Here is a 19,915-nt window from a genome sequence, read left to right as displayed (position 1 = left end):
TCTTTTGAGACTTACTACAACCCTAATATTATTTCTCTGGCAATAACACAACTCGTTAGAGCTTGCAATTAATTTTGTGTACTATGACATATTTTATGACACCATCCACATGGTAAACAACTACTTTAAGGATAAATTATATTATTATTGTCATGGTCAAAATAATTACGAGCAAGACATGTTTCTTGCTTTACTTTTATTGTACCATAGGTACACAATCAATGATAAATTTGTATTGGCACAAAATAATATTTATTATTTTGGTCATGACCACAACTTTTATAGGCAAACATTACTTTTTTCATTTTGCCCTTTCGGTAGTTCATAATAAACATATCCTAATATTTATGACGTATAAACATACAATTAATCATTTCTAGCAAATTTAATTTATTTGTTCATCTCAAACCTCCCGTAGAGGTGAGTTTTGGCGTATATCTTTTTTTTCTCAAACCTCCCATAGAGGTGAGTTGTGGCATATATCCAACTCATAATGATTTTATCCCATCTTGACTCATTCTCTTATAGAATGGTCGAGCATTCACGACACAACAAGTCACATTCTCTTCATTGAATGGACTAATCATTTGTATGTGTTTCATAAATTTGCATTACAAGTACTTTGTCATACTTCTAAAATTCATCATATTTACATGACACACCTCAACATCACTTTGAAAAATTACAAACTAATCAAATTATTACGTCGACAACAACCACGGGTTCAATGACCTTTCAAATTATTTTGATGATAAAAATTGCCTTCACATTTTGAAGGACTATTTAGAGAACCCATATTGTTTTTCTTTTTATAATTATCACAATGATGATTATTATAATCTGTCCTTCCATGCCCTTATTCATATTGTTAATCATTTGTCATCTTTCAGACTAATTATTCACTGCTCCTATATTCATATGATTGAATAAAGCAAGTCAACAGACGAATTTACAAATTATCATATGTTGCTACCACATTCTTTTCAAAGAATGGAGCAAATTCAATAGGATGAATTTCATGGGTTTTCATCAAAGCCTTAGTCATCATTATATCATCACTATGATGCATTGACTCAATACTCAATGTTTTATCCATATAAGACGTGTTAAGTCATAACTCTATGTGACTCGAATCCAATACATATCATGATGGTGCATCAAAACTCAAATTGATGTCTTGTTCTCTTGGTGCGATTGAACATGAATCTACCGTTTTATCCTTAAATATTATGTGCATCCGGACTTTGACCAGATATCTTACTCTTTTGGTGCGATGTGACTTTAACCTATCCTCTTACCCTTCAACCAATGACATATAAGTCAATATAAATAGAACTCAAACATGAGCCTTCAAAATAATTATCACTTTATTGTTGTATATAGATAAGTGAATTAAATTTCAACTATACATGAAATAATTTTTTTTCTTGAATTTGACAAGTTTGTACCCTATGCCATTTGCCACATGATATAGATGTATCTAATCTTGCATAGTAATATAATTTCTTATCGGCAATTTCTTATCGGCAATTCTTCTGCAAGATTAAACTAACTCATTGAATAAAGTAAAACTTAATATGTAAATAAAATATATCTTTTTACTCCATCATCTTTATAGAACAATGCATAACACATGTCTAGATTTGGAGTAACATCATATTTGGTGGTTTCCTTTTTCTTTGTTTTGTCGGATAAACTTCACCAACAACTATTTTCTCGTCCTTTTGATCATCACCATCAAATCGTTGGTATAAAACTCAACTTGTATTACATGGTGAACAAAATTGAAACTAGAGACAATTCGTGTTGATAACGTGTTATAAAATCAAGGTCATAATATAATAGGAAGAGAAGATGACAAGAGAAGTAAGATGGAGGATAGAAGACTTTTGGTCTTTCTTCTATTCAAGTGTGTCTTAATTGAAGAATGATATCTCTATTTATAAGTAGAGAAATCACTTTAAATGCCACTTTGATGAATGTCATAATAAATACATCATTATCCCAAAACGATTTATATCACCTTGGAAACATACATACATGAATGTTGGTTCATGAATAACTAAATGGACAATCCACTTGTTCAATGAATTTATAACAAAAACACCTTATTTAGTGCATTATAATTATAACAATACCATCTTATAAAAAGAACAACTATTTATACAGTAATATAATGAGATATAGCCATAAATTGAAGTCATTTTTGATAAATAACATATGTACAAATATTGAACTTTAATAACTCTAAGATTATAGTTTTTTTTTTTGTAAGTTGCTCATTTAAAAAAAGATTAGTCAAACATAATTTTTCTATAAAAGCCATTTTTCAAATAAATTGTCCGAACAAATTAGTTCTTTTGAAAAGCATTTTTCTAACAAAACTATTTTAAAAGGTACTTTTAAAAATAATATGTTTTATCACATCAATACCAAATAGACTTTAAGAGATTTGATCCTTACCACATACTAGATTGATGTTATTTCCAAGAATAAGATTGTGCTTAGCCGCATTCCATGTAGCCGTTGCTTTCACATTCTATACTCTATAGTGTTGCGTCTTCTATTTTTCACGATATCTTATTTTCTTCTAAGACAGTAACAAAATTAGTGGTATATACTTGCCTCATTAATTCACATGACTTAATTTCCCTTGCAAGAAGATTCTTGGTACTTGATTGTGCAGTTTCCTTCTTTGAATATTGTCCCATTTAATTCTTTGGCATTTATTCCTTTGGTAAGGCAAAACTATATAGCCTAGCTATGATCAAAATTCCAAAGACATATTTCTTCTGTTTCAAATTACTAGTTTACTTTTGATTTAACACACCTATTAAGAAATCAACAATTGATATAGTGAGTTTACCATTTTATCCCGATTAATTGACAAGTAGATTAATTAAAAACTTAATATTTTCAAGAAGTTCTACATTTTTCAAAAGTAACTAATTGTAAATATAATAGGTAAAAGAAAAGATTGTCTTTCTTGATTTGTCAAAATGGACAAGTAATTAAGGACAACTAAAAAAGAAAATGTGGACAAGTAATGAGGGAAAGAGGGAGTATCTTAACAAAACTAAGGTGTTATTACACTAAATTTATTTTTTGATAATTTTATACACGTTTTGGCTTACGCAGCACACTATGTGACTCCGCGTAATTGAGACATGTAAGAGATATTTAAATGTCACGTAATCCAAAAAATTGTACAAAATTACAAAGATAAAAAAATAATAATAATGAGATCTTAATTTAAGTAAGATGTATCTCTCAAATTTTGATCATAGTGTCCGGATACTTATGCCCTTATCCCTCGTTCCTCTAATAGAAGATCTTGGTACTTGGTCATTCTTGGTAAACATACTTGCTTTCCTTATAGGAGTCTTTACAGAATCCTTGATGCTTGTTCCTTAAATCTTGGTCAATCTTGGTACTTGTTTCCTAAAAGCTTTGATTTAAGGCTTTTCGTCAACTCATATCTTCGTGCGAGGGTTTCTTTTTTTTCTTGCAAAAGTAAATTGTCAATCATTATAGTCAAAACGCTAACACTAATGTACGCTTCCGTTCTTCCTACTATGTTTTTGAAAAATTAATCTCTATGGATCAGGTTTTCTTGCGTGATGCATCGGGACACTAAGTGATGTATTTGAAATATGGGGAATTTTCACGTATAACCATTTAAAAATAGCCTAATTACTCTTCATAGCTATATGTTGATTATTACAAATAGTAGCTACGTGTTATAGAGAGGAGAGAGGCGAGCGAGACTGGGAGAGAGAGGAGAGGACAAAGAGTGGGAGAAAACTGAATTGTATATGTATATTGGTTAGATAACTGTATATTATACATATGTATTTGTATATATGGAAAGAGAGATTGAGAGAGGGAGGAGAGAGGCGAGCGAGATTGGGAGAGGGAGGAGAGAAGCGAGTGAGAGAGGGAAGAAAGTAGGAGAGAGGTGAATTGTATATGTATATAAGTTAGATAATTGTATAATATACATATGCTCTTGTATATATGGCAAGCGAGATTGGGAGAGAGAGGAGAGAGGCAAGAGAGATTGGGAGAGCGAGGAGAGAGGCAAGAGATATTGGAAGAGGAAGGAGAGAGGCAAGCGAGAGAGGGCAAAAAGTGTGAGAGAGGTGAATTGTATATGTATAACGGTTAGACACTTGTATATTATACATATATATTTGTATATTCATGCGAATTATACATATACAAATGTGGCTAATTATACAAACCAAAGTTAGTCCACATGATTAATGTATAATGTTAGTCGCGAGTGGTAATTTATAGAAAACTATAGTTATAATGAATAATTAAATAGTATAAATTTATTTAACCGCGTAATTTATATTCCTTCATTTTGTTTGAGCAATGTTGTTTGTGTCTTTCGAAGACGGGCCTAAAATCATACTCCATTTAGTCCATATAGTTTATTATTGAGATTCTTTTCACAGCTCAAAATAAATGAATTATTCAAAGTTTAAGAGACTTTTTTTTTCTTCATATTTACCCTTTATTTTAATGAGATTTTACATTTTTCAAGAAGAATAGATAATACTGGAAAATAACCTTTAATTTATATGGATTAGATAGAATCCCAAATTAAAGTGGATTTGTCACTTGTTATTTAATTCCTTCTTTTCTATTAGGAGAGGCCAAGGTGACATTGTAGAAGCCGGCTTTTCTATGGCGAGCATTACTATAAGTATTATTACCTTTGAGAAACCAATGGAAGATAACTAGTATAAATATATCCATTCACTGTTTTTTCTCTGCATAAAAACAATATTAGTTACTACTAATTAAATTTAATGGCCACTTTGTCATGGATTATGCTTTATGTCCTATCATATTCTACACTCATTTGCTTTGCATATCAAAATGGCCTAAAGGCATGTCCTTTCTCTTCTTTTTCTTATCTCTTTTGCATTATCAACTTTAAACCATCAAACATTATTAATTTTCCCGCTTCTTAATACCATTCTTGTATGGATGATCACATGCTTTTAGTTGTTACTCCCTCCATTACCTTTTACTTCTCGAGTAATTTAAATTTTGCACATCTTTTAAAAAATAATGATTGACTTGAGTATTTTATACTGTACAATAATTCATATTAACCGAGTTTAATACTATACGATTTTGAAGAGTGATTTGAAAGATTACCAAAAAATATTTACTTTTCTCTTGATATGCTAAAAGTGACATGGAAAATGTAATTTTTGTATTGCGGACACATCAAAGTGAGTTTTTAAGTGATGAACGGTTCATTTTTAAACTGCATGACATGTTTAGTATTATTATATTTTGAAGCGTGATTTGGAGAATAAGTAAGTAATATCTAGGGTAAAATATGAGGAGGAAAAATACTTGTTTTTCTCTAAAATGACGAACAAAACAGTAAATTTTATACCGTAAACACGTAAAAATAAATTTTTAAGTGATGTAAGCGCTTTTTGCACTACATAATACCCAGCAATTTATTAAATTCTTCCTCAAATACAATACAAGAAAATTTCCAACATAACTATACTATAATCACATGCATTTCTATTTATGCTTCGTGTTTAATGTATAGGAGTACATTGTGTACATGGGCGACTGTCCAAAGGATGATCTTTCTACAACATCGTCTATGCACACTAGTATTCTGCAAGAGGCTCTTGGGAGGTCAGTGCTGCTACCTACTCAAATATTTTTATGAATATAAACTCCCTTCGCCTTAATTGATTATGTGACATAGTTTGACTTAACATCAAGTATACACATTAAAACACATATTTTCTAAACTTGTGGTCATAGATGCTTATGTGATTATAATTCAACTCGTTAGGGGTAAAATGAATATTTTAAAGTTAAATATTTACTACTAATATACGAATATTTTAGAACTGATGCCCATGATTAATTCCCCCTTGGTATATATATATATATATATATATATATATATTATATATATATATATCTTCCCAAATTCTTTCTATATAGTTTTGTAGGTAACTGAACTCAACATTTATCAAATTTTGGTTTCAATCAGTAATAGACGAGCTTCAGAATCATTGATGTACAGCTATAAGAGAAGCTTCAATGGCTTTGTTGCCAAACTAACCGAGGAAGAGAAGAACAGAATCACAAGTAAGTCAATACGTTATACGTGTATATAGAATAAGTGAACCTTTATTTAATTATAGTAATGAATTGCTTTCTTTATAGATAGAATCATTTGGCCTTTTTCATTGATTAACTACATTTACATGACTTGATTCATTCTAATATAATGTGTAAATGGAATTCAGACATGGATGCAGTTGTATCAGTGTTCCCAAATGGTATAAAAGAGCTCCATACAACGAGGTCATGGGATTTCGTCGGTTTACCTCAACAAGTTACAAGAAGAACAAGTGTGGAGAGTGACCTTATTATAGGAATGCTAGACACTGGAATTTGGCCGGAGTCACAAAGTTTCGATGATCAATATTTTTCTGCTCCTCCAACCAAATGGAAAGGAACTTGTCAATCCTCACTTAACTTCACTTGCAATAAGTACGTACTATACTAACATGTCATTTTTTCAAAACTAGTGTTTTACAACAACGTAGGTAGGTAAGTTCAGTGATGCTGGACGTTATTTTCAGAAAAATCATTGGAGCAAAATACTATCGAATTAATGGAGAATTTCCTTCGGGGGATATTCAATCTCCAAGAGACACAGAAGGACACGGATCACATACAGCATCCATAGCAGCAGGGCGCTCTGTTAGCAATGCAAGCTTGTATGGTCTTGGGTCAGGAATAGCTCGAGGAGGGGTACCTTCTGCAAGGATAGCTGTGTACAAAATATGCTGGTCTGATAGTTGCTATGATGCTGATATTCTAGCAGCGTTCGATGATGCAATTGCTGATGGAGTTGATATCATCTCACTCTCAGTAGGAGGGTCTTCACCTTATCAATACTTTGAAGATTCAATAGCCATTGGTGCTTTCCATTCAATGAAGAATGGGATCCTCACGTGGAATTCTGCAGGCAATTCCGGTCCTGATCCTCAAACAGTGACCAACTTGTCGCCTTGGTCACTCTCAGTTGCTGATAGTACCATCGATAGGAGATTTGTTACCGATGTGCATTAGGAAATGGTGAAGTCTATGAGGTGAGAAATCTTGCATCTACCTACCTACAATTGGTAATAAATTTATAGTCCCTTCGTCTCAGTTTGTACATGTATGCCTTGTGTTCCAGGGGGTATCCATCAACACTTTTGACCTCGAGGACCAGTATCCACTGGTTTATGGAGGAGATGTTCCAAATACTGAGGCAGGGTATAGTGGATCTGAATCAAGGTATTTAAATTGAAGTAGTGCCAAGTTTGAATAATTGTATTGAATATCTAAAAACATTATACATATGGAAGGTACTGTGAAGAAAATTCATTGGACAAAAGTAAGGTTAGAGGCAAAATTGTCCTCTGCGATTGGACTTAACGGAACAATTATAGCTGGAGCTGTTGGAGCTATAATGCAAGATGATTTCAATGATGCTGCCTTTTCTTTTCCCATATCGTCTACATACTTGAGAACAAACGATGGCACCGAAGTTTACAATTACCTACATAAAACACGGTATATATATACATCTACAGATCTACTGCAAACAACAATACTCTAATTCAAATAACAAAGGCTAAATATGTACTTTTCTAAATATTTCTTCAGTAAACCAACAGGAAGAATTCTAAAAAGTAGTGAGAAGGGATTAGAATCTGCCCCTTTCGTGGTTTCCTTTTCATCAAGAGGACCCAATGCAATTACAAGCGATATTCTAAAGGTAAAATTCATTATCACACTAATATATTCTTGCCTAAGACATTGTCATATGGTATGTTTATTAATCGCGAGCATTTATTCGGTAGCCTGATTTGAGTGCACCTGGAGTGGACATTCTAGCAGCTTGGTCTGAAGGTACCACAGTAACTGGTAATATACACGGAGACAAACGAGTAGTTCCCTATAACATAATATCCGGGACATCTATGGCTTGTCCTCATGCTACTGCAGCAGCCATCTATGTTAAATCATTCAACCCAACAATGTCTCCCACTGCCATCAAGTCTGCTCTAATGACTACCGGTAAACTCTTATGTTTCCATTCCAATTCATACGACACTCCTTCAAAATTGACAAGTTACAAAATATTTCGCACTACTTAACAATTCTGTTATATACAGCCACACCTATGATCTCCAGTGCAAACAGTGAGGCAGAATTTGCTACGGGTCTGGTCAAATAAATCCAATAAAAGCTGCACATCCTGGTCTGGTATACGACATGGTAGAAAATGATTACGTGAAATTCTTATGTGGCCAAGGATACAGTACCAAGAATTTGCGGATTATTACAGGGGATAAACTTCTTCTTGTAGTACTTCTCAAACTGATGCAACTGTTTGGGATCTAAACTACCCTTCTTTCACAATTTCTTCTTCAAAAAACTCAAAGATCACCCGAGTTTTTCATAGGACGGTCACCAACGTTGGAACACCAGTTTCAACTTACAGGGCAACTATTGTAGCACCTGAGAGACTCAACGTTCGAGTGGAACCAAGTCTTATAACATTCAGATCAATAGGGCAGAAGCAATTGTTTGTGGTGTCGATAACGGCAGAGATAAATGACTCAATGATTTCAGGTTCTTTGTTGTGGGATGATGGTGTGCATCTAGTTAGGAGCCCTATTGTTGCTTATGCTTCTACATAAGGATATTAGCTTCTTCTTATTTCCGTTAATACTTCTTTGGATCATTCTTTTTCTGTGTAGGGATATAATACATGTATGAGTGAACTAATGAGACTCATTAAACATAATCGTCTGAATCTTTGAGCACAAATACAACAACTATGAAAGGAGCTTTAATGGATTGAGTCAGTCCCACCAAGCCAGCCATCAACAATTCAGGTGCAGAGCTAGGTGAGACAAGGGGGTTCATTCGCAAAAAAATTACACATTATATTAAATCTGATTTTTAGTTATATTCATAAAAATTGTCACGACCTCAAAATATACATGATGACACTTGTTCAGTCCCACCAAGACAAGTCAGCCTCAACCCTACGAAAACGAAAGTAATACAAAAATATAAAGTAAAACTAGATAAAGCAGAAAAACTTATTCTTGTATTAAAATTCTCCAAAATCTGGTTGTCACGTGTACAAAGCACTAATGCAAAAATAGAATTCGAAATCTAAATACAAGTCTCATAGCCTTTGCTTCTCAAATAAAACAAAAAATAAAGTAAAGGAACAAGAGGGTCCGCCGGATGACAAACAACTACCTCTCAAAATCCTTGGCAAGCCTCGAAATAAAAAGAAGAAACAAGAGATCACATGGGTCTAGGATCAAAACTTACACAAGTGTAAAAGCAAAGAGTGAGTATCAATAACATGGTACTCAACAAGCAACCTAATAAACAACCTAATAAACAAAGAAATCTAGCTAGAATTCGACTACTCCTTTCCATCTCAATTGAACCTCCTCAAACCACAACCTGCACAATAATCAGCCCAATCTTACAATTCTACAATAAGCAGTTTAGAAGGCTCAATATTCACATTCCAAAGTTACAAGTCAACAACCAACACGTATGTAGTCAAACTCAATGTCAAGTAGATTGATTACACGAAACAAGTACTTCAATCACAAGTAGTAAGTAAGTCACACATAAACATAAAAATGCTTCAAATGACAAGAATAAATCTCTCACCGGAACTATTTCCCAATGACACACTATCACTAGCCGAAACTATTTCGCATCGGCTTTATATCAAAAAACTATTCGAAACCATTTCCATCGGCTTTATATCAAATCACTAGCCAGAATCATTTTTCATAGGCTATATAACAATAACTAGCGAAAACGATTTATCATTGGCTTATATAACAATCGTCGACAAATACCTTGACATCAAAAAAATCACATGTCTCATCACGGTGTTCAACAATCAATGCACACAAGAAATATTCCACCACATAAAGAGACAACAAGTCATGTAATTCAACTCCACATTCAAGTCATCCGGCATTTCATCAAATCAATCAAATAGAGTCACAACAAGGCAATTCAAAAGTCATTATTATCATAAAACCTTTTCGTTTACCCCTTCTTTAATTAATTTGCTTATTAACATTAATCAAGTGGAGCAATAAGACCCTTCACCTCAGTCCCATTTACTCCCCAACACAGATACAATGAAGAGAACTAGACAACTCTACTAGATTACAAAGCTTAAGAGATCAATACTTGTCTTAAATCAATCAATAGTCACTCCAAGATTTGTGTATTTTCTTTCTGAATCATTTCCAAGGCCACACTACATAACAATAAAGTATTCACAATCCCTGATCAGAAACAACAATTCCCACATCAATTATATATAGAAATGGGTCAATCAACTCAAAACTTGATTTTTGAAAGGGAGGTTTGAATCCGAAAACAATACTTGAAAATGATGTTTAAGGATTTAAGAACTTATTAGTGAGAATCAGAAAAATCAAAACACTTCAAAATCACCATTTTAGATCAAAACTCAAGTTCTTGCAAAACCTTGCCATTTTCCAAATCAAATTCAACATTATGATGTTAGAATTCATAAATAATCAAAGTGAAATGAAGAATTAGGGTTATAAAAACTTACTCAAATTATATAGCACAAAACATATTTCCAAAATCACCCCTAAGGGTTCCCAAGCTCAAAAATGAAAAATGGGGTTTAAACTCTGAAAATTACAGGTCAAAAACCACCTCTAATGTCATTTAATCGAACCCTACGAAAACTAGGGGTCTCACTTTTACGAACCAGTCTACGCTTAAGCAAACGACCTTCAAAATTCTGGCATTTGCTTAAGCGAGCACACATTCGCTTAGGTGAAGCTTGCTTAAGCGGAAGGCCTATCTATCGTAAAAGCAAAGGGTAGAGTACTTATGCACCATGAAAATAGTTAATACTTAAAACAATAAAAGAACCCTCGAGATTTATTCGGGATTCCGTAAACAAAAATCACATATGCAAATCATATAAACTCAACATTGCGGGCTTAATGAAACTGTCAAAACAAGAGTCTAAGATCTACCCGACCGGCCGACAACTGTAAAGACTACAAGAAACTAACTCAATGCCTAAAATGGCTAAATCAAACTCGGACCTCTCAAAAATCCACCAAGACCTCTCCTAGCCTATAATAGTCCCCCAAAACCCATGGAACTCACTAAAATTTTGATTCGAGGATCCGAACCTCGAATGTTGACCAAAGTCAATCCAAAGGCTAAAATTCTACAATTTCACAACTTAAGACCTCACTCAAATTGTCAAAAAGAATATGAAACTTGCAATTCCCATAGCTCATATTCAATATTTCGTTATTGATGGAATCAAGGAAGTTCCATTCCAACACTAAAAAATCCAAATGACACTGAAAAAACTATCTTAACTACTTAGCCTTTCAAATTCAAAACTTACCAAATTCTCAAATTTTAACGCAAAGTTCAAAATCAAATTTATAACTCAATCATAAAAGACTCGGGGTCGATATGAGGAGGGAAAAATGGTAAATTGTGTAAAGAATAGCAAAAGAAAATTAAAATTCGGGAAGCCTTTTGCTAGTCCAAAATCGTTAAGTAATATTAGAAGATTCAACTAAAGAAGGAGAGGAAGCTAGATAGTTGAAAAATAATTTGGAAAGAAGAACTTTGTAATGGAAGAAGACTCTTTTAAATGCTTTGATATTTCCTTGAATACAAATGTACAAGGCCATCTCCTATTTATACTTGTCTAGGGATGGTTCTAGAAACTATTCTAAATAGATCTATAAGAAAGTTCTAGTGAACTTATCTTCTAGCAACTACTCCAAAATATCTAGATATTTTCTTAAGACAACTACTCTAGAATATCTAGATATTTCTTCAAGGTAACTTCTCCAGAATATCTAGATATTCATTCAAGATAATTTCCAAGTTTCTATACTAGGACATTATTCAAAAATCATATTTAACTTTTTTTCACACTCCCCCTTAAAAGTGAATTTTTGAAACTATCACAAACTTTTCGTTGAAAAACTCAAGTGAAGATTTTGGAAGTGGCTTGGTCAAGATATCAACAATATTCTCGTGACTTCGTACCTCCGACTTATATAAAGTTCCATCAAGAACTTTTTCTCAAATAAAATCATGTTCCACTTTGATGCACTTAGTTCTTTCATGAAACAGATTGTTTGCGAGCTTGATGACACTTTGGTTGTCTCCATAGATCATAATTGGCTTTGATATAGATAGATGCCAAATCTTTAGCAAGTCTTTGGAGCCATACACATTCTTGAGCAGTAAGAGTCGTTGTTTATATTCCGCATCCATAGTTGACAAAGAAACTGAGTCTAGTTTCTTGTTGCACAAAGAAATCCTTGTTCCACTATAGAGAAAAATATAACATGATTTAGATCTTCTATTATCCATATCACCACAAAATATGCATCGGTATGTCCAATTAATACAAAAAATATTCTTTCTTTTTAACAATAGGCCCATATTTGATGTTGAATTGATATACTTCAATCCTCTTTGCAGCTTTCAAGTGCGGTTGTTTTGGTGAGTGTATAAATCTGCTATGTATCCAAGAGAAAAGGCAATGTCTTGCCTGTTAATAGTTAAATATAGGAGACTTCCTACTAGAGCTCGATAAGGGTTGGGGTGTAGTTAAATATAGGAGACTTCCTACTAGAGCTCGATAAGGGTTGGGGTCGACAAGAAGTGAGTTTTCTGCACACCTTAGCCTCGTGCTAGTCTCCAGTGGCGTAGAACACTTTTTCCTTTGTTTCACTCAAACATGTCCACAAGCCAAGAAAACCCTTTACTTGTGTTTGTTACCTCTAAGCCAAGAAAATGATGTAATTCTCCCAAACTCTTGATATCAAATCTTAGGGCATGCTCTTATTGAAGTCATGCAACTTCATAATCATTGTTTCCTGTTATTATCATGTCATCCTCGTACAGGAGAACAACCACCTGCAAATTTCCATGTTTTTTAACAATTAAACAAGCTAGGATCTGAATGCGATGTGGTATAGCCAAAAAAAATATAGATATTGAACAATTTTTCAATACCATGTTTGTGGAGCTTGCTTGAGTCCATATAGTGTTTTTTAAAATTTGCAAACATAACCAGGATGTAAGTTAGAAACATACCCCAGTAGTTGCTTCATATAAATATTTTTGTCAAGTTCTCCATACAAGAAAGCATTCTTCATGTCATGTTTCCATAGTTCCCAAACCTCTGAGGCTACCATGGCTATTACAACTCAAATTGAGATCATCGAAAGTTTGCCATATTTTTGAGAAAAACCTCAAGCAACCAATCTAGCTTTATATCTTTCTATGCTGCTTTCTGCTTTTATTTTGATTTTGTAAACCCATTTGCAAGAAATAGGTTGTACATCTCTTGGCTTTGGCACAAAGCTCCAAGTTTGATTTTTTATTAAAGCCTTTATGCAATTATTCATGGCTAGCTTCCTCTCTTTGGCTCCTTTAGCTTCTTTTAAAGATGGAGGCTCTTCATTGTCAATTGGCCCTACAAAGAAATAAGACTACTTAGGGCCCGTTTGGATGGGCTTAATAAAAACAGTTTTAAAAAAGTACTTTTGAAAGTGCTGAAACTTATTTTTAAAATAAGTAGTTATGCGTTTGGATAAAAGTGCTGAAGTTAAAAAAAAAAGTTGTTGATGTGTTTGGCAAATAAATGCTGATAAACAGCTTTTCAAATCAAAATATCCGAAATACACTTAAAAGCTATTAACATAATAAAAGTTAATTAATTTATATTTTACAGCCATAAATAATTATATTTTGCTATCATTCACATATTTCTTTCTCATCACAAATTATTTATAAGAGGAGTATAAACTTATTATAGATTTTAAAGATATATAATTTGAATAGATCAAAGAACGATTTAAGATTTTATTTTAGTTTCATTCATAGGTAATAATAATTGTCTATCATTCACATATTTCTTTATTATCACAAATTATTTATAAGAGGAATATAAATTTTTATTTAAGTTATATGTGCAACTTATTTTATATTTTAATAATATATAATTTGAATAGATCACTTGAAAGATTTAAGATTTTTTTTATTTTCATTCATTAGTAATAATAATTGTCTATCATCTATACGTGAAAAGGGAAAAATGGAAGAAAGAGATGTTAGGGTTATGTGGGTAATTTGGAGATTGTATAAAAATATTAAGGGCAAAAAGGTAAAAATGTGGTCAACTTAAAACAGCTTATAAGCTAAAAAAAAGCACCCCTACCCCAGCTTTTAACTTTTGGCTTAAAATAAGTTTTTTTTAAACTTAAAATAAGTAATTTTAAGTATTGTCATACAGCTAAATAAGTCAAAAAACCAGCTTTTAAGTCAGTTTGACCAGCTTTTAAGCTGAGCCAAACAGGCTCTTACTAACAAAGTTTTCATCTCTGAAGCGAGCTGTCTTAACAATAGTTTTGTTTTGGTCTTTGTGAAACCAATACATCATCTTCTTGTTGAGTTTCACATTTTTGAGTTTCTGGGCTCCCTCTTTATCTTAACTTCCCAACAATAGTACTATATAGATATACATCTGTTATAGAAAAGTTTGGAACTCCAAGGTTCAAGATTTTGGAACCCGCAACTTTAGAACTAAAGGAGCTTTTATCCATATAATACTCCTCATTTGAGTTTGTGACTTTTTGATGGTCAATTTCCCGTGAAACCTCAAAACTATGATCGGATCCGACATCAAATATCATTTCTAGCTCTTCAATAACTTTTTTAATTATTAATTTCAAACACTTTCAAATATTATGTCATCAATCGCTCCTCCTAAAGTTTGGCCTTCAAGATTAACTTCTTCATTATTTGATTTTTTCTTCTTCATGTTCTATGAGTGTTTGATTTAAGCTAGTGATTGACCTCGATATAACAACCAACTGACCAGGGACTTCAACTTTCAATACATTTCCCTCAATGCTTTTTCCGTAAAGGTTGTCAATATCACATGTGATTTCAGTTATTGCCTGTTCAGGACCTTCTTCTTTGATTTCTTCAATAGCAACTACCATATCACCACTGGCAACATCCTAAAAAATTTCTTGCTTCATGCCGAGAACAACATTTTCTTACTTCTCCATGTGATCAACTATATTATATTCTAGATTCTCTATCCAGTCTCTTTCAAGATTGATGGAAATCATGGTATCTATTGCTCGAGCCTCAGCTACTAAACACTTTTCCCACTCTTCTTCTTCTTTAGCAACTTTTTGAGCCATATTTCTCTCCTTTGTTAGACAAAAGATTTTAAAGTGTCCAATTTTGCCTCACCAATAACATTTTAGAGTCTTATAACTATTAGTAGACTCTCCTTCCTTTCCTAGCGGAATTGAACCACTTTGGAGTAGAGAGTGTGTCCTATATCTTACTTTTTTTCCTTTAAATTTACTATTGTTACATACATTTCTTCCCTTTTTTGATTGATAACCCCAACTATTTGCTTGGATAGTAGATCTTGTAATGATAACAGATTCTCAAACTCCTTTAAGGATGGTTGTTGAGCCCATCCTTGAATCGATGTAACAAATGGAATATATTTTAATTTCAAACCACGAATGACAATTCTTCTCATTCTGCTTCAGAAATAGCCTCTTTCGAATTCAACAAAGATATCTCGGAGATAGAAAGGTACTCAGAGATAAAAAGGTTACGTTGAGTGGTATTAGCCAATTCATTCTCCAATATCTGCAGCCAAAATTTATATTTCTTGTTGAAAAAGTGATCGAGGGTCCTCCATATTTTATGAGCTGAATTAAAATTTGTAATGTGATTTAATAAACCGGAGGAGATTGTCCTCTTCAGAATGCACTTTAACTTGCTTCCACTTCTTGTATATTTTACTATTTTTCGGTCCGTCAGTTGGAGGATTTTTTTAATCCCCATTAACAACATCCACAATCCTGTCCCATAAGGTATGACTTCATGTATGTCTTCCATACCTTTAATTGGACTGATTCAACAATTCCATCCCCAGTCCATGAACACGCCGCTAAAATTCATATAGACAAATTAGTTGAATATACCACCAACCCTATATTGAAATAACACCCACAAGCAAACCTATGATTATGGATCTGATACGATGTAAAGAATAGCAGAAGAAATGTATAATCCGGAAAGCCTTATACTAGCCCAAGATCATTAAGTAAGATCGAAAAATTCAATTAAAAAGAAGAGGAAGCTAGATAGTTAAAAAATAATTTGGAAAGAAAAACTTTGTAATGGAATAAGACTCTTTAAGTGCTTTGATTTTTCCTTGAATGCAAATGTACAAGGCCATCTCCTATTTATACTTGTCTAAGGATGGTTCTAGAAACTCTTCTCAATAGATCTATAAGTTCTAGTGAACTTAATTCCTAGCAACTATTCTAAAATATCTAGATATTTCCTTAAGAAAATTACTCTAAAGTATCTAGATATTTCTTCAAGAAAACTTCTCTAGAATATCTAGATATTTCTTCAAGATAATTTCTAAATTTCTATACTAGGACATTCTAGAGAAACCTATGTTATTCAAAAAATCATCTTTAACTTTTTTCACAAATTCATGCAACTTTCTAAAAATGAATGACCGGGTCATTACATTATCCACCACTAAAAATCATGTTCATCCTCGAACATAAAGCAAAAAAGTACCTAGTGCTTTGAAAAGACGAGGATATCCAGTATGCATATCTCACTCAGTCTCCCAAGTCGCCTCACCGGCGGAACAATGCTTCCACTTGTAATAATCCTTTTTGAAGGAATATTGATTGTATTGAAGTGTTAACCTAATAAGGGAATACATGGGAGATATATATAGGAGATATAGGAAGGAGTACTAATCCTAATAGGATTGGATTAAGGAGTACTAATCCTAATAGTACTAGAATTAGTACACGGTAAATACTAATATTATTTAATACTATTTATTTAATATTATCTGTTATTATCCCCCCTCAAGCTGAGCTGAGCGGAAGCGAACGGAAGCTTGGAACTGAGGTAATCGTGCTGTCGGCTCGGGAGAGGCTTGGTGAGAATATCAACCGGTTGTTCTTCAGTGGGTACATACTGCACAGTCATGGTGCCGGCCTGAACTTCATCGCGAACAAAGAGACAATCGGTATCAACATGCTTTATTCTGGTGTGTAGGACGGAATTCTTGGCCACACAGATGGTTGATTTGTTGTCACAATAGAGAGCAGGAACAGTGTGAGTGGCGCGGAGTTAGCGAAAAATATATGTGACCCACATGGTCTCAGCAGCAAGAAGAACAAGGGCGCGGTATTCAGCTTCAGTCGAGGACCGAGAGACCTTGGGTTTTTTTTTGTACACCAGGAGATCAGGTTCGGCCCAAAAAAATGAGAAACCCCGATGTAGATTTTCTGTCATTTTATCATTCGCCCAATCTGAATCTGAGAAACCCCAAAGTTTCAAGTCCCCGGGTCGAATGAGTAAACCACGACCAAGAGTGCCAAAAATGTACCTGAGAATGCGTTTTAGACAGTGGTAATCATTTTCACTTGGTTGATGCATGCGCTGAGCAACTCGGTTGACAGCAAACTGGATGTCAGGACGGGTAATGACCAGATACTGTAGAGCCCCAATGAGGCTGCGGAAGTGGGTGATATCGGCAAAGGGGGTTTCGGCTCCATCCGTAGACGAAGAGACTGCCATCAGTGTTGGTTGACTGGTGCATTTTTCCAGTCCAGTTTTCTGCAAAAGATCATGAGCATATTTTGACTGATGAAGAAACAAGCCGCTGCCTGTCCGAGAAACCTCCATTCCCAGAAAATAATGTAACGGGCCAAAGTCCTTCATTTTGAAGGTAGTATGCATAGCTCGAGTGACATCCTGAATGAGAGCTGCAGTAGAGCCTGTAATAATGATATCATCTACATAGACAAGAAGAATGACTGTACCATGTGCTGAATGTCGAGTAAACAGACTCGTGTCGTGTACGCAACACGTGAAGCCGAGTCCCTGGAGGAACGTTTTCAGACGTGTGTACCAAGCACGCGGGGCTTGCTTGAGCCCATACAGAGACTTTTGGAGTTTGCAAACATGTTGAGAGAAGTGGGGATCAACATAGCCCGGTGGTTGCGTCATGTAGATAGTTTCATCAAGCATGCCATGAAGAAAAGCATTGGAAACATCCAACTGATTGATGAGCCAATTGTTGCGCACGGCGAGTGACAGTACCAGGCGAATGGTTTCCTGCCGAATAACAGGACTAAATGTCTCAAAGTAATCAAGCTCATACTCCTGATTTTATCCTTTAGCAACTAAACGAGCCTTGTACCTGGAAATACTGCCATCTGCATTGTGTTTTACACCCATTTACAGCCCACAGGATGCCACCCATGGGGCTTAGGTACAATAACCCAAGTTTTCTGATCAGTCAAAGCCTTAAACTTTTCATCCATAGCATGACGCCAATAAGCATTTTTTGAGGCAACAGAGTAGGTTGTTTGTTCACTATCGGGAAGGGTGTATTTGGTAGTATAGTAGCCTGAAAGGTTTTGGGTTTAAAGATATCGTCTTTGCCACGGTTTAACATGGGATGAGCATTGGGGAGTGTCACGGGCGGTGGTGATTCGGGGGTGGCCAGGAAGGACCCAAAACGGATCGGGCTGGAGATGTTGTGGGTATGGGGTGGTTCGGGTTGGTTGTGAGTGTGGGTGGTGGTTGCGGGTGTATTGTGGGTGACGGTCGAAGGGGTGATGAAGGGTGGTTGGGTAGTGGGTGGAGGTGTGGGGGAAGGTGGTGAGGGACCCTGTGAGTATGTTGGAAAAAGAGGAAGGACGTCAATGAATGATGTATTTGTGGAGGAGGAAATAGATTCGTAGGGAAACTCATTTTCGACAAATTTGACATGACGAGATATGTAGACTTTATGAGTTTGTGGGTCAAGACAACGATAACCCTTGGAGATAGGATGATAGCCCAAAAAAATACAAGGACGGGATCGGGGTTGTAATTTGTGAGTAATATGAGGGCGTAGCCAAGGGTAGACAAGACACCCAAAGACGCAGAGGTTGGTATAATTGGGAAGTTCTTGGTAAAGGAGTTGATAGGGTGATTTGTTGGAGAGGGTGTGACTGGGCATTCTGTTAATGAGGTAGTTTACGGTGGCTAGAGCTTCTACCCAAAAGGAGACAGGGAGATGAGATTGATGTAGAAGAGTAACCACCGTTTCAATGAGATGGCGATGCTTACGCTCAGCCACCCCATTCTGTTCGGGAGTGTATGGACAGGAGGTTTGATGTATAATTCCCAGGGATTGCAGAAACTGGGGAAAGATGTTATTTACATATTCCTTTCCATTGTCACTTCGAAAAGTTTAACACGAGAATTGAATTGTGTTTTGACCATTTTTTCAAAAGTGACAAAGGTGGTGTATGCCTGTGATTTGTGTTTTAGTGGGTACAACCAAGTGTATTTTGTAAAATCATCCACAAAACAAATATAATAGCGAAAACCAGTAAATGAAGGAATAGCAGTAGGACCCCATAGGTCAGAATGAATAAGTTGAAAAGGTGCAGTTGTACGCTTATCAGAGAAAGTAAAAGGTAATTTATGAGATTTAGCAATTGAACAGGAGTCACAATTGTTTACATGAATGGAAGAAAACCCTAATTGAGACATTAAAGAATTTATTATTTGAGTAGACGGGTGACCCAGACGACTGTGCCACAACAGACTGTGACCATCAGCCGAAAGAGCCACCGGAGCCACGGGAACGCTTTTTGAAACTAGGTGGGCAGACGAACTTGTGCCAGGAAGAACGTATAGACCATGT

The 19,915-nt window shown here is 34.7% G+C and overlaps 2 protein-coding genes and 1 pseudogene across 2 annotated transcripts; 2 read left to right on the top strand and 1 right to left on the bottom strand.

Moving 5' to 3' along the window:
• Positions 1-4,017: 4,017 nt before the first annotated feature.
• Positions 4,018-6,568, top strand: LOC112941146 (cucumisin-like). The gene is made up of 4 exons (XM_026030304.2): positions 4,018-4,110; positions 5,588-5,679; positions 6,047-6,144; positions 6,306-6,568. Exons 1-4 carry the CDS (start codon positions 4,018-4,020, stop codon positions 6,566-6,568), a joined length of 546 nt encoding a protein of 181 aa, XP_025886089.2.
• LOC101261001 (cucumisin-like) lies at positions 6,347-10,303 on the top strand (annotated as a pseudogene).
• Positions 10,304-15,702: 5,399 nt separating this feature from the next.
• On the bottom strand, positions 15,703-17,898 carry LOC138347623 (uncharacterized mitochondrial protein AtMg00810-like). The gene is made up of 3 exons (XM_069295927.1): positions 17,484-17,898; positions 16,074-16,123; positions 15,703-15,819 (listed from the first exon to the last, which is right to left on the bottom strand). The coding sequence occupies exons 1-3, from the start codon at positions 17,896-17,898 to the stop codon at positions 15,703-15,705; spliced, it is 582 nt and encodes a 193-aa protein (XP_069152028.1).
• Positions 17,899-19,915: the final 2,017 nt, after the last annotated feature.

The sequence above is a fragment of the Solanum lycopersicum genome, chromosome 3 (assembly GCF_036512215.1).
Source record: "Solanum lycopersicum chromosome 3, SLM_r2.1".
Classification (NCBI taxonomy): domain Eukaryota; kingdom Viridiplantae; phylum Streptophyta; class Magnoliopsida; order Solanales; family Solanaceae; genus Solanum; species Solanum lycopersicum.
Note: the sequence above shows the minus strand (reverse complement) of the source record. Positions and strands in the feature narration are given on the sequence as shown.

Bases quoted from the DNA above. Each gene is read 5' to 3' on its own strand.
- LOC112941146 (XM_026030304.2), top strand. From the start codon at position 4,018: ATGGCAAGCGAGATTGGGAGAGAGAGGAGAGAGGCAAGAGAGATTGGG. The intron at 4,111-5,587 runs GCAAGCGAGAGA...TTTAATGTATAG, and splicing joins TTGGAAGAGGAAGGAGAGAG to GAGTACATTGTGTACATGGG. The intron at 5,680-6,046 runs GTCAGTGCTGCT...GGTTTCAATCAG, and splicing joins CTGCAAGAGGCTCTTGGGAG to TAATAGACGAGCTTCAGAAT.
- LOC138347623 (XM_069295927.1), bottom strand. From the start codon at position 17,898: ATGGAGGTTTCTCGGACAGGCAGCGGCTTGTTTCTTCATCAGTCAAAA. The intron at 16,124-17,483 runs GTTTCTCATTTT...TATGAATTTTAG, and splicing joins GACAGAAAATCTACATCGGG to CGGCGTGTTCATGGACTGGG. The intron at 15,820-16,073 runs GTATGGAAGACA...TTTTGGCTGCAG, and splicing joins TTGAATCAGTCCAATTAAAG to ATATTGGAGAATGAATTGGC.